Here is a 14975-nt window from a genome sequence, read left to right on the forward strand (position 1 = left end):
GATGGACAAGCCGATGGTCGCTACAACGAGCTATTATTAATAAGCCGTGTTTCCTATTCCATCGTGTGTCGTGCAAGTTGACGGACCAATGTTACTGCCTCTTGGTGCACAAGTGCGCGTTGACGGCACCACTTTTCATGCTTCTTCACCTGTTCTTTACGCTGTTGCTTCCCTTGTTCGAAGTCAACACCGCGAGCTGCACGCAGGCGCGTGTTGAGACTAGCAATGCACTCGCTTGTACTCGAACGACGGTGCGTCGTTATCAGCTCCAACTGAACGAGCGTGCGACTTTGCTCTGCTGCATCGATAATTTGATCCATCGTGTGCTGCTCGCAGCTAAGAAAGCGACCCAGCAGCAGCATACGAAGCTGCGGGTGCGCAGAAGCAGTGGCAACAAACCATCAAGAGTAAGTTTGTTGCCGGACTAGCAAAACAGAATAGGAACAACGTCAGCGTGAAGCGATTTGCTCGCCAGAAAACAAGGACGTACCAGATCTAGCCGGTACAAACACAGGCAGCGTTGCAGCATGCGAGCCAGAACGTGAACACTGCGGTCACCGAAGCTGTTGCGCTGCAGATCAAGAGCTTCGATACGCCCACCCCAGGCGATACCAGAGACCAAGACACTCACCATGAGGTCGTCCAGGCCACAATTTGCAAGCGACAGTGACGTCAGTAGAGCGTAGTGAGCGAAGGTGTAATGAAGATCACTTCCTGTGCGTGGACCGATGACGTTTAACCCATTTTTAGGGGTTAATTGTGTTGGATTGGCAATGATAACAGCTCTAAGACCTGAAGTCGATACTCGAAGGAGTTCACTCAGTTCACGAAATCCACCGTCGCCTATATTGTTGTCGACCAAAGCCAACGTGCGTACACTGCGATTAGTGCGAAGTGCACGTAGAATACGTCGAGCGCCTTCTTCGGGTAGCGCGTTATCTTCTAGTCTCAATTTCACGACAGAGTGATTGCTCTGCAGGGCAGCACCGAGAGAATCCGCCTCGGCAATCGTCAACACAATGTGCTTGAAATGACAGGCCACCAGCTCCAATGATGACAGTTCAATCTTTTTAATGGTCTCGCGAAGCGTTTCTCTCTCGATTGCAGCCTTGTTCTTGCGCAGATAGAAATCCAGCCTCGACCTGTACATTTCGGCCTCAGGTTCGTCGTCATCCTGGTTGTCTGCCACCTGGACAGTAGTGACTGAGGTGGGACAAGCATTCTTCATGGCATCTGACAGAATGTGTAGTCCCTGCGTCGAGAGATTATTGCCGCGCAGATCGAAGTGCATATTCTGCGTCGTAGCCGCTTGTAGCATTGCCCCGAGAGCTTCAGCTCCATCGTCACCGATCTGGTTACCTGCCAGACTGAGATGACGCAGTGTCGTATTGGTGCCGGATTGGAAGAAGACGACCCATTCTTTCAACGCCTCACTCGTTAACCCACAGTCGTCCAGCACCAAAGTCCTGACAGAACTATTTTTCATCAACGACGAGGCTAGACAACCCGCTCCATGCTCGCCCAGTCGGTTCCCGGTCAGATCCACGTGTGTGAGAGTCGAGTTGGTCTCTAAGAAATCGGCGATTTGCACCGCCAGACTGGGGGTTAATCCAGATCGACGCAAATTTAGTTCGATCGCATTGACATCCTTCTTTGCATCCTGCAAGACATCAGCTAAAGATGTCGAGTCGAGCTTGGTTGGACCATGTTTGCCAAGTGTCGTTTCGGTAGGATACAATTGGTTAAAAAAATTACTTTACGAAGATCAAGCACCACTTATTTCGGATCATGAAAGATCGTGTTTAAGATACGATGCACCACCTCAGCTCCGTGCCAATCCGCCACTACGTCGCTACACTGCTTTTCTTGAGCGTCAGGTTGCTCAGTGCAGACCCAACGACTACTGATGAACTATGGAAAACTGCGTATCAATTATGGCGGTCCAACGACTTGGACTCGGTCATTGGTATCTTAGAGCATATCGAGAGGCAGCAGCCTGGAGATCGACAAGCTCAAGTGGGCATTGCATCAGTTTACCACAGACAAAAGGAATACGACAAAGCGTTGGACATTCTTAATGCCCTTTTGGCCGCAGAGCCACGAGATTTTATGCTGTTGCAGCGGATTGGCGAGGTCTACACGGATATGCGAGAAATCCCTAAAGCTCTGGAATTTCTTCTCGCTGCAGAGCGAGAGATCGACCCGACGAATACTGCACAGCTGGATACGTTGATGCATGGAGTAGCACTGGCGTATCACCATGGAAGAGATTTTACGACGGCAGAGATTTTTTTCAAACGCGTGGGCGAGGGTGGACGCTCGGCGGCTTTTTACTTAGATTATGGAGTCACTCTGAATAGATTGGGCAAGGTATGCCGCTGACTAAGCTGTTAAATGCTTAGCTGGGACAAGGACTAACTAGGGTTTTATGAATTGTCAGATTTTGGAGGCTGCGGATGCCTTCAATGACGCTCTCGCGATCGACCCCACTCAGGGTGAAGCGAGGATTAACCTTGCTGCACTCCACCATCAACACGGCGATGTGAACGAGTCGATCCCGCACTATTTGGTACGATCGTTAGCGGCTACTTTGGTGGCATTTTAGCTATGTATACTAACTATCTTGCGCAGAATGTGATCATTTCACCTTCAGCATCAGCACAACTGAAAAATATGGCAATGGGCAATGTTGGTGTGGCCTACGAACTTACGAAAGATATCGTGAGCGCTTTGAGTTGGTACGAGCGCGCTTTACACGAAATAGTTTCTTCTCCTGACACCGTTTACCCGGATGGCTTAACAGCTCAGATGTCCTTTATGCATCTCATGGTACACATTGTTCGGGCCAAGCTTAGTGCCTGCGTGTGGGCAAATGCAGAAGACGAATTTTCACTTCTCTGGACGATGGTTACTACCCTGCAGACAGCTACAGATGCTCGCTATGCCTTCACACCATTTGATTCTTTGCTGCACGCTATGTCACCACTAGACAGAAGGTCGGTAGCAGTGCGTTTCTCAACAAAGTTCACAACTGGTGAAGTTGAAGCTAGAAGCAAAGAGGTTGCTTTCCCAGTAAAGCTACACGAAGGCAGGCAGAGTAAGCAGCTGACCAGTCTCAATGTGGGATATTTATCGTACGATTTCTCGGATCATCCGACGACGCATCTAATGGAAGGTATTTTCGCAACCAGAGAGCGGGGCTCGATTAAGACGGTAGCTTTCGGGTATGGGCGAGACGATGGTAGTGCAGTTCGCCAGAGAGTCATCGACAAGGTCGATCGGTTCTTTGACCTATCCACGGCTTCTTTTGAGGAGAGTGCCAAGATGATTCGTGCCGAGCATATCCACATTCTTATGGATGCACAAGGTCACACTCGAGGAGGTCGCATGCAAATCGCTGCAGCGCGACCTGCTCCGATTGTGGTCAATTATCTCGTGTATCCTGGAACTTCAGGTGCGCCGTTTGTGGACTACGTGATCGTGGACAAGTACGTGGTGCCGCCTGCTGAGCTGGCAACTGCATTCACCGAGAAGCTTGTGATACTTCCCAACTGCTACCAAGTCAACTACTACGACCAAATTCTCGCTTCATCCGAAACGATTTCACGGCGTTCCGATTTGTGGGATATTGCGAAACATGAAGGCGGAGACGAGGGGTTTGTGTTTGTGAATTTCAACAAGATCGACAAGCTAAAGGCGTCGTTATTCAGCACGTGGATGTCCACTTTACGACGTGTGCCTCGGAGCTCTCTATTACTGCTGGACCCGGGGAGAAATGAGCTGGGAGATGATGTCACCGAATCCGTTACGAGTCGTGAAATCAAGAAAAACTTATGGAAGGAGGCACAGGCCCAAGGAATCTCAAGAGGAAGAGTCCGATTTGTGTCCAGGTAAAAGACAAAATTAAATGCTCATAGCTGCAGCATGGATCTTCTAAGCATTTTGCTGATACGTGCAGGATTCCAAAGGCCGAACATCTTCTACGCCACCACGTCGGAGGCCTTTTCCTCGATACATTTATTGTAAGTTGGGCGGTGCTTGATCGTTTCCACTAGAATAACAAGATAACACTTATACTACGCAGTATGGGGCGCATTCGACTGCGACCGACGCACTTTACGCAGGACTCCCAGTTATCACCCTAGCAGGCGACTCCTTCGCAAGGTACAGTACATCTTCTCATCCAAACACTTTCGTGTTATTGATTTATTCGTCTAGCCGTGTGGGCGTCTCACTGCTAAGAAATCTAGGAATGGAGGAAGTGATCACGTTCAGCGTCAAGGAGTATGAAGATCTCGCAGGCAAGCACCTGAGACGCAAACGATCTCTGTTGGATATGCTAATTGGTTGAATGATTTTAACAGTGTACCTTGCAATGACCCCGTCCGTTCTCTCACGATTGCAACGTCGACTCCGAAGTGACAAGGCCGAATTGGAGCAGCCTCTTTTCCGCACAAAGCAGCACACGCAGCACCTGGAACAAAGTCAACGTCTCATGTATGAAGTGTACAGTCTCACAAATCGAACTTTTCATCTGGTGGTTTGACAACTACAGTACTTGTAGAGGGTAGTGAATATGAGTTGAGCTTTTAACTTACACGCTGTTCGACCTAGTTGCTTTTTGTCTTGAACCCTGTTCGACTACTTAATCGCTCGCTGCTGAAGGTTCTGGGTGACTGTGGTGCTTCCTGCCTATCGTCTCTAGGGGGTGTGAGCTCAGGGCCCCGTGACCTGCTTTCGTTCCATGGTGACTCATAGCAAAATCTCCTACATCGTCAACGTTATCGGATCGTCGTCTTGGGTGTTTGTGATGTGCTACTGGCAATCGATCAGAGTCTCCGGGATGAGCTGGAGCTCGCTCCGCGTGAGTTTTGTCACTTCCGTTGCTAAAAACACTACTACTTGAGCCACTGGTGGGGGATGAAACAGCTTGGCGAGGTCTTGAGCGAGTATTACCTGTCGACGAAGCATACCGTTTGAATGTGACAGGATGATTCGGGCTCAACGCTATGGGCATGGGTGTGTTCATCATCCCAGCACTTCCAGATCCAGTTGGGCGCGGTGAGTGTTTCTCCGCTCTTATTGTCTCTTTATGTTGAAGTGGGTGGTCCATAATTCGTCCAGCGCGTATCCGCCCCCCGGTTGGTGTTCCACTAGAAGTTCCGCTTGATGATATTGCCGTATTGCCGCTGGAGGTGGCGCTTGTTGCTATCAACTGATGAGTGGCGGCCGGTGCTGCACTTGGTAAAATTCCTCCTACCGTAATATCTGAGCGAGAGTGTCGTTGAATTATTGATGGTAACTTGTCTTCGCCATTTGTCTTGGTTGCAATTGAGGAAGGAGATGCAGGTGTATACGTGATGGCAAAGCTCCCGTCATCATCGTCGTCGTCGTCTACATTGTCTTGTAAGGATGCGCTTGCGAATGCAGTTGGCAGACAACCAGATGATCCAGTAATGCCACGCACCCAAGGGTGGCTAAAAAGCTCAGGAATGGTAGCTCGCTCATTTGGATCAGGCTTGAGCATTCGAATCACGAGATCGGTCAGTGCAGGACTTAAATCCGCATCCAACTTAAACTGACATCGCATGATGCGATTTCGGATGACATTTTCACGAGGTCGGTTGGTCCCTTGGAGATCGGGGCCTTCGAAGGGCAGTCGACCACACACGATCGCAAACAATATTACACCAAGACTCCAAACATCGAGCGGAGGGCCGGCGTTGGAAGTCCCGCGAAATACTTCCGGTGCCAGGTACGAAATGGACCCGCAGCTCGTTTTCATCATAGCACCAGGTTTGTAAAAATCGCTTAGACCGAAATCTGCGATCTTGGATGTTGAAATGTCGTTTTTACTGATAGAAGAACAAAACAGTTGCGTTAGTAGGGAGCGGCAGACTGATATCATACCAAGCGTACTTAGTAAGCAAGATGTTTTCTAGCTTGAGGTCACGGTGGCAAATGTGTTGATTATGGGCGTATCCGACGCCACCAAGAATTTGTGAGAATAGCCCCACGCCATCCTCTTCCGACAACCCGCCTGGGAACTGCTTGATGTAGTGAAATAGGTCACCACTGCGCACACAGCAGCAAATGTCAGCACTTGTCCCTAACTACAAAGCAATTAGTTGAGCTTACCCTTCCAACAGCTCGAATACAAGGACAATATGATTGGGTTCGTTGATAACACGCAGTAGCTTGATGATACTTGGGTGATTCAGTGCCTGCATAGCCAACCAATAAATATTAGCAAAACAAATAAAAGCAGAGTTCTTACAGACGAAAACCGTACTGTCAGACACTGAATCTCCGTTGTTGTGCGCTCAACGTCTCCCAACGACCCCATTTCGCTTTTCTACAAGATCATGTCAATCACCAGCCAACACGGATTCAAAGCCTTTCAAGCTATTTGTTTTTCTCACCAGAATGAACTTGAGCGCCACTTTATCGTTCGTGAGCTGGTGTACTCCCAGTCGCACTTCACCAAAACCTCCTCGACCCAGCAGCGTTGTAACCTTGTACCCTCCAACGACGTTGGCAACCTTCTCATCGCTGCTGTTCTGTGAGTCTTCCCCTCTTGAATTTGGGGCCTTAAAGGACCTCCCTGTCGAAAAGAACAGCATGTCGTTCTCCTCAATGCACATTATGTCGTCAATCTCGGCCCCATCGGCGTTAAACACTCTTGAGACCATAGGGACCATCTCCAGACGCTGAGAAGCTGCACACAGGAACTCATCCCAAGTCCAATGGTGCTGCACGAATAGCACTACAGACGACCCCGAAACAAATTAATTTATCACCTTCAGCTTTATCCCCATTCACCACATACCTTTCGGGTTGTCGAAGTGGCCATTCTTGAAGGCCTTAATGGGTTTCCCTTGCACCGCGTGGTCGTTGAAATCATCCATGTCATCAAAGTCCGCCATCTTTGCCTCCTGTCAGCCCCCGCAGCATCCGTCGGTCGCTCCTCTGGGCGCTCTCAAGTCGGAGCCGTTTCCGTTCTTGGTTGGCCCTCCACTCCGCCACCTTCGCCCCCTATATATAGCGCGGCATACCAACTGCAAGTGAATCGGCAAGGGAGTGCGGACAAAAAAGGCAACTGCAACCTGACCATCACTTTGTTGGGTCACCTCTACAATCACATAGTATTTAGTATTACAGGAAACGTCGCTTTGCATGGGGAGAATCGCAGTAGGAAACTCAGTCTGGGCGCGTACGTGAACCGAAGACCTTCAAGAAATCATGGCAAGTGCTCTCCCGCGCCGCATCGTCAAGGTACGACCTCGTAGCGTTGCTAAATGCGTCCCCTCTCCTCGCTGAGCTGCTGTAGACGACGCCCCTGGATTGCACCCCTACGACAAGTAAACTGACGCTCTATCTGCTGCATGTAGGAAACCCAACGACTGCTAGCAGAGCCTGGTGCGTGTATTATCGATATGTAGACACATTCACAGAACTGCAAGCTGACTGATGTGTGTCTACAGTGGCTGGAATCAGCGCCACGCCGTACGAAGACAACCTCCGCTACTTCCAGGTGGTGATCGCCGGTCCGCAGACGTCGCCTTACGAGAGTACGTGACTGGAAATGACTTTGGACGGGTGTGAAACTTACACTAAAGTGCTGTTTGCAGATGGTATCTTTAAGCTGGAGCTGTTTCTGCCGGCCGACTATCCGATGGCCCCTCCCAAGGTGCGCTTCCTGACGCGCATCTACCACCCCAACATCGACAAGCTTGGTCGCATCTGCCTCGACATCCTCAAGGACAAGTGGTCCCCCGCCCTGCAGATCCGCACTGTGCTGCTGAGCATTCAGGCGCTGCTGTCAGCTCCCAACCCGGACGATCCGCTGGCCAACGACGTCGCAGACCACTGGAAGACAGATGAGGTTGGAGCGGTGCAGATGGGTACGTTGACCAAGAGAGAGGGCGACGGAAGTTATATGAGCTAACTGATTGTGCTGTACGCTTGCTACTGTAGCTGCGGAGTGGACGCGTCGCTATGCTTGAGCTCACGAGAAATAGCAAGAGAGCAGGCGCAGAGTTCGACAGTAGTGTCGGTTTTCACATTTTTTCTTTCAATTTCTGCATCTTGAAAGCGTTTGTAAAGACTCTGTAAGTCTTATGTGTTGTGGTGTTGGCTCTGATCTGAGTGCGTTTCAGGAACTATTCTGCTTCTATTGTGCGAAGGTCGAGAAACTGCCAGTCAAGCAAGATCATTGGCAGTCGCAGACCTTTACTTGCAAGCGTCTTACCTGCAAATATGACATCGAGCTCTCAGCAGCAATATCGTCCATAAACTCAGCCATGGTAAAAGCCTGTACTTTGGGGTGGCTGTAGCGCAGCGGGCCACAGTGGTGCAGTATGCTGCTATATTTACAAGGCACGCGCTTGCCTTTTACTGCAGTAGTAGCGGATAACGCTACTTTTACTACGTGCATCCTCGACGAGAGACTCATCATTCCGCCCGGGCTCAACTCTTGAGCAACAATTTTAATCGCTCCTATCAACAACTCACGGTTGGTCAACGAAATACGACTAGTAGTACCACTTGCGAACTCGGATCCGGCCGTCGATAATATAGCGGCTACACAGGTGTCGAGGCATTTTTATTTTTGGTGAGTGTCGCTATACGAGCCAAGTAGCGATTGGCACAGCGTTCGGAATGTTCATCGACTCGCACCTGCAACATGTGACGAAGTACCGGCACGGTTGGAGCCAAGCTACGAGCGTTCTAAGCCCGGTGGGCGGAACTGGAATCGAGGTTCCTGTCTTGTGAGATCTTCTCACTGAGTAGGACAACAGTATCGAGAACAACGAGTGTCTTCTCGGTGTTTACTCGCGGAATGAGACACTTGCTTCGTCCTGCGATGGTGCCACGTCCCTCAGTGAGTCATCAGCGACCATGCATAGTCCAGTTAATCGCTGGTAAATTACGCAGTGGGAAACGATGATCTTCATTTGGTAGTCGCACTTATGCAACATTAGAAAGCTTAAGTTGCTTCAACTGCAACTTAGCTTTGGCATTTTCCTGATGGGTGTCAGCGCTGCGAATGGCGGCGGCGCTGCAGCGTCGAAGCCGGCGACCAAGCAGGTGAAGACGACCAAGAAGTCCCGCAGGGCGCTTCATATTGCACCGCCACGCATGAAATCTCGGCGTAAAGCTCGACAGGTGACCACGAACTTCCACCGGTTGACGCATGAGCTGGACCATCTCAAGCAGCAAAAGTCAGCGGACGCTGACGCCCAGAAACTGCGCGTTGCTGAGATCAAGAGGCAGCTGGAGGAGCTAGGCGGGCGACAGGCCTACCAGGATGCTAGCATCCTCAGTACGAGCTTCCATCGCACTTCCAAGTGGGTCTTCCAGTTGCTCACGCGCTTTGAGCTGCGGCCCAAAGCCAAGCAGCCACCGTTGCGGGTGTTGGAGGTTGGCGCTATCAACACGCAGCTGCTGTCGTGTCCATGGATGGATGTGCGAGCTATCGATCTTAACTCGAGACACGAACGCATTGAGCAGCGCGACTTTTTTAGCCTCAAACCAGCGGGCGAGTTCCAAGTTCTTGTGTCCAGTATGGTGCTCAACTGCGTCCCTGGAGCCGACAAACGCGGCGAAATGCTGCGACTTTATCGGGAACACTTGAAGGAAGGCGGCTTGTTGTTTCTAATGCTGCCGCTGCTGTGTTTGCGTCACTCCCAGTTCATGACGTACGCGCGCTTCACCAAGATCTTGGAGGCCGTGGGCTTCCGCGTGCGAGAGACCAAAGACTCGCCCAAAGTGGCTTTCTTCTGCCTGGAGCGGATCGAGACTGTGGACGAGAACGCTTCGTTTCCTCATAAACTGCTGGTGTCAGGCGACAAGCGCAACGACTTCAGCGCCGTCATCTAGATAGAAGGGAGTACAGCCTGCATCTGTGTATCTAGTAATCCGACTACCTACGTGTCTGCATCCAAGTCTTTCTATTGCTGCAATCCTACTTCGCCTCAGCAGCGATTACTGCCTTGAAGTGATCCATACACTCATCACGAGTTTTCTCAGGATTAAAGAGTTGCCACGCCATAATACGATCGAGCAGCTCCTTCATGTGCGGGCCAGGTTTCACGCCAAGCTGCTTCACCAGGTCGTTACCCTGTCAACCACAGTGTTAGCTCTACATTAATCAAGACTCAACGTCAGACTTGCAGCGACTTACATTGAGCAGCGGCTTGAGTTCCCAAACGCCATCTAAGCCGGCATCTCGGACCTGTGAGCTGAAAGTGTCGTAACGCTTCAACACCAAGGCACGGGCCTCTGCAGCTTCATCTACCGACCCGGCATCCGCGAGTTCTTGCACTAGTGCAACATCACGACAGATCTCCCACTGGGCACCGATGCTGCGGATAAGAAGACCCGCCTTGACACGGTCGAATGCATCTGCTGTTGCCTGTTGGAGTTTATCAACATGAGCCAATGCATTGTCCACGTCCTTAGCATCGCGGTTAGGCAGCTTGAGCGAGTCTTGCACCACGAACGTAGCCACTGAGCGGCGGCGCTTGTCACGCACACAGAGTCTACGGAATGGCAGCATTAGAGAAGCCAAGATGTGGACTGAAAGCTCATGCTTTTTCTCCTCCGCTAGATTGTCAACATCCACACCTCCATCCAAAGTCAAGTGGCGATGCATCTCTGACACGTACGCGTAGCAACGATCCCACACATTATCATCAATGCTCTCCAACTCACCGTCTGGACTACAGGTGGGTGTGTTCTCTAGCAGAGCCGAGGGCAGGAACACGCTCTCGCACAGATGCAGGTCGTGTAGCAAGCACAACGCACGTTCAGGATGCGCAGCACTACCCGTGAGCATGCCGGAGAGCTCCTTACCTACACGTTCGCGACTCACCTTGCGTACGAGCGCCACTCTGACTTCCTCCAATTGCGCTGCAGCGCGTAGATCGTCCTCTAGCGTGCAGTTAAAACGGGAGGCAAAGCGCACGGCACGCAGTACACGCAGTGGATCATCCAGAAACGTAACACGCGGTTCTAGAGGTGTACGCAGACGTCCGTGCCTTAAGTCTTCGACGCCCCGACCTGTGTAGTCTTCCACCTGCTTCGTAGCCAAATTGTAGAAGAGACTGTTGATGGTGAAGTCGCGGCGCTCGGCGTCCTGTTGGGGTGTTCCGATCTCCACGGTCGGAATACGATTGTCCTCGGACGCGTACGTCTCAGCTCGGAGGTTGACGAAGTCCACCCAGCCCATATCTTCTCCGATCTGCATGGTGGCCGTCTCCAAGTGCTTGCTCTGATCCGGGTTGGCCTTAATGACACCCACAGTTCGCGCTGTACGGCCTTGTGCCGTCTCGAATGCGTTCACTAGGTCCGCAAAAGCGCGTCCCGTCATGCGGTCCAGCACGATGTCCACGTCATCGCTGTCTCGGCCTAGCAGCTTGTCGCGTACCCAGCCACCAGCAACTCGGAGCACTGCGCCGTCAGCTGCGGGCTGGGCGGCCACGTCCAAGAGGAAGGCGAAGAGCTTCTCCTCAGCTGGCGTGAGCTTCACGGTACTTTGCAGAGTGTTTTGCATGGCTCGACTGGGCTCTTCGATGCGTTGCTTCTTGCCGAGACTGGAGGAAGGCGACGCCAAGCGCTTCACCATTCTGCGGGTCAATGATGGGGTGAGAGCAAGGGTCTATTATTCGGGTGTATTACGGTAATTTTGAAAAGATCGAATTTAAACCACTAAAAAGTCCCAACAAATGTCGGACGATGGCATCGCGGCGGCGGAGATCGCCAGGCAGATTGCGGCGCTGAAGCCGCGCGTAGAGGGACCCAGGGGCGTCATGGGGTATCTGGTATGAGCTGCACATGGCGCGAGATAGTGTGATCCTTTTAATGTGCTCTAACTTGGCTGTGACGGTGCAGGACAGCGACCAGCGAGCAGATGTGAACAAGACGTTCCTGGCCAGCACTATCCGAGGGTTCGTTCGTACTGTGCTGAAGGCTCTTTATGGCGACGCTCTGTACTGAGATTTGCTGTGTTTGGTTGCTGCAGTGTGAACTCGCACAATCGGCGCCAGGAGGAGGACAAATGCTGGACACTGAGGCGGATGGAACGCAAGCTGGACGAGTCAAGAGACTGGAGGGCAGCCAGGCACAGTCGCAGTCACAGTCGCAGTCACAGTCACAGTCACAGTCACACTCGCAGTCACAGTCGCAGTCGCACTGGCGGTCGGAGTACCTTGAGGCATCGTAGTCGAAGCAGAACCAGACGGAGCTCATCTAAACGCAGTCGGAGTCGCGATCGTAGCCCTGGATCGAAGACGCACGGTAAAAAGAAGGATGAGGAGGACGAACGCAGCTATTGGGCTCGGAAAAAGGCCGACAAGACCAGAAAACTTTGGGAAAACTTACACTCGGAGGGCACTGTGTCTGTGGAGAACGCACCTGCCTTCAGGTCTGAAGAATCTGATGACGACGATGTCAAGCCTATGAAAGAAAAGACGTCGCCAACACCCGATCGCCATGAGAAGAAGCATAAGAAGCATAAGAAACACAGGAAACACAAGAAACGCGACCGAGAGCGCGAAAAGAGGTCCAAAACACGTCGAAGTCCATCGTAACATTCCCCATGACACGTTGACGAGTATAAGACTCCTCACGACTAAACGGCAGCACTTGCGAGCGTTAATCTACGAAGAGTAGCCCCTACAAGTTCACTGCTTTTGATCTACTAGTTCCATGTCGACACCGCCTGGTATGTTGCAAAGACCATTGTGAAGATGCCCAGTGCTATGACGACGTTGTTCAAGGTACGACCGTCATCCACCAGCTTCGAATGGAACATACACGGATAGATGAAGGCCAGCGGCACGGAGCAGAAGCCACCAATAAGCGCCACGAAGTTGTCCAGCTCCTCTTTGCCGAAATACGCGATTGCAGCAGTGAGACACACAAGCGCAAAGCGGAACCCGTTCTTCTCCCAACGCCAATAACCTTTTTGACTGTGATGAGGGAATAGATAACCTTCCAGGATCTTTACCACCGGATACAGCATGAGTGGGTACGTGAACACAAGCGCCAGCGAGTACGTGATCTGCACAGACATGGTAGCAATGCTGTCTTGGGCGCTGGGTAGATTGAGCGTGACAACAGACTGCGTCTCCTGGCCAAACGCAGCGTACACCAGTCCAGCAAACACCGAGAAGAGCGTCACGAGGAACAACATGGTCAGGGAGACGATGCGTGGGAACTTGTGCTTGATATCATCGTCCATGGCGTCGTAGATGGGAAGTACCAGTCCAATGCCTTCAAAGCAGTAGACAGCTGTACCCAGGAGCATGGCCCAGCTCGTTGAGTTAAAGTTTTCCCACGTCGCACTGCCAACCGGCGCGTCATCCAGCGTCTGCACCGTGTAAGAGATGATGTAGACGATGCCAAATAGAATGAGGAGGTCGGCGAACAGGTTCGTGAGCGCGAAGTATTCGATGCGACGCACCCACGACAGTGGCGTGTACAGCAAGATCTGGAGCATAATGAGCGTCAATGATGACGACGCTGTGGTTCTCTGGATCCCGAAGGCGGCTAAGATAACTTCTCCGATATTTTTCTCCACAAAGATCAAGTACGAGCAGCAGAATCCGATCTGCGAGAGCACGAGCGAGATATTCACAGCCACGCGGCCTACTTTACCGAAGGCCTTTTCTCCCACAAGCCCGTACGACACGTTAGTGCGACCGGCACGTAGCAACACGTTGGAACAGTCTGTTAGACGCAGCATACAGAAGGTAGACAGTATTGCGGAGACACACAATGCTGCTAGCGAGAAGAGCATGCCTCCGTTCTGGAAACCCTTGGGCAGGAACAAGATGCCGCTACCAATGAACGACTTGAGGATCGTGAACACGGTCTTCCCGACGGTGGCACCAGGCTGTTGCTTCTCCGGCCTGCGCTTCCATGCGCGGGTTAGGAGCGGTGTCGCTGTCTCCTACATAGCAAGATAAGGTTTATATTCAGTCAGGCAACTATTACAGCACATCTGCATTTCACAGCTGGCTTGCCCTTGCCACGTACATCTGACTCGTCGTCGTCTGCAAGTCCGAGATTGGCCACGATGAAGTCTCCGTACGCGGACTCAAGGAAGCCCGGCGTGGGCTGAATAGATTCGAGGAACGAGTCCTGTACGTATGATGGCAGGTGCGGACTGTTGCCTCCTAAATTGGCGATCACGTGGTCGCGACGGAACCCTCCGGGCCGCGCAATGTCCGACGCCTTGCCTGTGCCAGCAATAAAGTACCAATTAGCGCAGGAAACAGCATTCGCAGCTCTTACGTGTTGCACGTACCGATGTCCTCGTGCAGAATGTCGCTCTGATCTGGCAGCGACTTCGGACGCGGAGGACCGTCTTGTGTCTCCTTGAGGATGGCGAAGAAGATGTCGCGCGTCATGTCCGAACCTTCTTCAGTGATGTCGTGTACATCTGCAGGCAGCAGCAGCTCTCCGTCGAGGCCAGGAACAGGTGGCTGCTTAGAATCGTTCGCCATCTTTTTGGGCTGCTGGACGATCGATCTGCTCGAGGCTCGGCGGAAAAATGAATGAGGCGACCAACGCACTATGGCTTCGAAGGATAGGGTATCTTACGCGACATTTTCATTGGCAGAGTAATATTAAGCAAATCAAAAACAATCAGCTGCTATTTAATCGATTTAACCATAAAACAAGGCTGTCACTTTTCGCTGGACGAGCATTTTTTCATGTTGTCACAACTTGTGACTCACAAGGCTTTGATACGCAGCCATCGTAGTGGACTGCAACTCGGATGTGGCCAACTCTGGGTAGCTAGCTAGCTGGCTTCATGTCGAGTCTTTCTTCTAGCCGGGGCAGACAAATTTGGTGCTGTCTCGAGGCCACCCGACAGCTGGAGCTCACCTGCGTGTATGAGTGTGCCCTGCATGGGCAACTCATGCTGTCAATCAGTTGCGAAAATCTGCAGGACAAGAAGAAGA

General features: G+C 51.7%; 7 protein-coding genes across 7 annotated transcripts; 3 read left to right on the plus strand and 4 right to left on the minus strand.

Annotated features, from left to right (window-relative positions):
- Positions 1-53: 53 nt before the first annotated feature.
- PITG_06605 (uncharacterized protein) lies at positions 54-1486 on the minus strand (the record flags this gene model as incomplete). The annotated part of the gene is made up of 2 exons (XM_002998646.1): positions 54-368; positions 491-1486. The coding sequence occupies 2 exons, from the start codon at positions 1484-1486 to the stop codon at positions 54-56; spliced, it is 1311 nt and encodes a 436-aa protein (XP_002998692.1).
- A 1187-nt stretch (positions 1487-2673) lies between these two features.
- Positions 2674-4546, plus strand: PITG_06606 (UDP-N-acetylglucosamine-peptide N-acetylglucosaminyltransferase, putative; the record flags this gene model as incomplete). Its single annotated transcript, XM_002998647.1, has 5 exons — positions 2674-3006; positions 3106-3890; positions 3959-4022; positions 4085-4169; positions 4365-4546. The coding sequence occupies 5 exons, from the start codon at positions 2674-2676 to the stop codon at positions 4544-4546; spliced, it is 1449 nt and encodes a 482-aa protein (XP_002998693.1).
- Positions 4547-4645: 99 nt separating this feature from the next.
- PITG_06607 (protein kinase, putative) lies at positions 4646-6977 on the minus strand (the record flags this gene model as incomplete). The annotated part of the gene is made up of 8 exons (XM_002998648.1): positions 4646-4699; positions 4772-5165; positions 5304-5855; positions 5920-6075; positions 6139-6224; positions 6293-6355; positions 6423-6766; positions 6830-6977. 8 exons carry the CDS (start codon positions 6924-6926, stop codon positions 4646-4648), a joined length of 1746 nt encoding a protein of 581 aa, XP_002998694.1.
- Positions 6978-7242: 265 nt separating this feature from the next.
- Positions 7243-8006, plus strand: PITG_06608 (ubiquitin-conjugating enzyme E2, putative; the record flags this gene model as incomplete). Its single annotated transcript, XM_002998649.1, has 5 exons — positions 7243-7275; positions 7392-7419; positions 7485-7571; positions 7632-7904; positions 7978-8006. 5 exons carry the CDS (start codon positions 7243-7245, stop codon positions 8004-8006), a joined length of 450 nt encoding a protein of 149 aa, XP_002998695.1.
- Positions 8007-8661: 655 nt separating this feature from the next.
- PITG_06609 (uncharacterized protein) lies at positions 8662-9882 on the plus strand (the record flags this gene model as incomplete). The annotated part of the gene is made up of 2 exons (XM_002998650.1): positions 8662-8771; positions 9015-9882. 2 exons carry the CDS (start codon positions 8662-8664, stop codon positions 9880-9882), a joined length of 978 nt encoding a protein of 325 aa, XP_002998696.1.
- Positions 9711-11557, minus strand: PITG_06610 (tRNA nucleotidyltransferase, putative; the record flags this gene model as incomplete). Its single annotated transcript, XM_002998651.1, has 3 exons — positions 9711-10123; positions 10187-10600; positions 10667-11557. The coding sequence occupies 3 exons, from the start codon at positions 11555-11557 to the stop codon at positions 9968-9970; spliced, it is 1461 nt and encodes a 486-aa protein (XP_002998697.1).
- Positions 11558-12703: 1146 nt separating this feature from the next.
- Positions 12704-14513, minus strand: PITG_06611 (vacuolar amino acid transporter, putative; the record flags this gene model as incomplete). The annotated part of the gene is made up of 3 exons (XM_002998652.1): positions 12704-13957; positions 14044-14246; positions 14315-14513. 3 exons carry the CDS (start codon positions 14511-14513, stop codon positions 12704-12706), a joined length of 1656 nt encoding a protein of 551 aa, XP_002998698.1.
- Positions 14514-14975: the final 462 nt, after the last annotated feature.

This window comes from Phytophthora infestans, genomic scaffold (genome assembly GCF_000142945.1).
Source record: "Phytophthora infestans T30-4 supercont1.8 genomic scaffold, whole genome shotgun sequence".
NCBI lineage: Eukaryota > Oomycota > Peronosporomycetes > Peronosporales > Peronosporaceae > Phytophthora > Phytophthora infestans.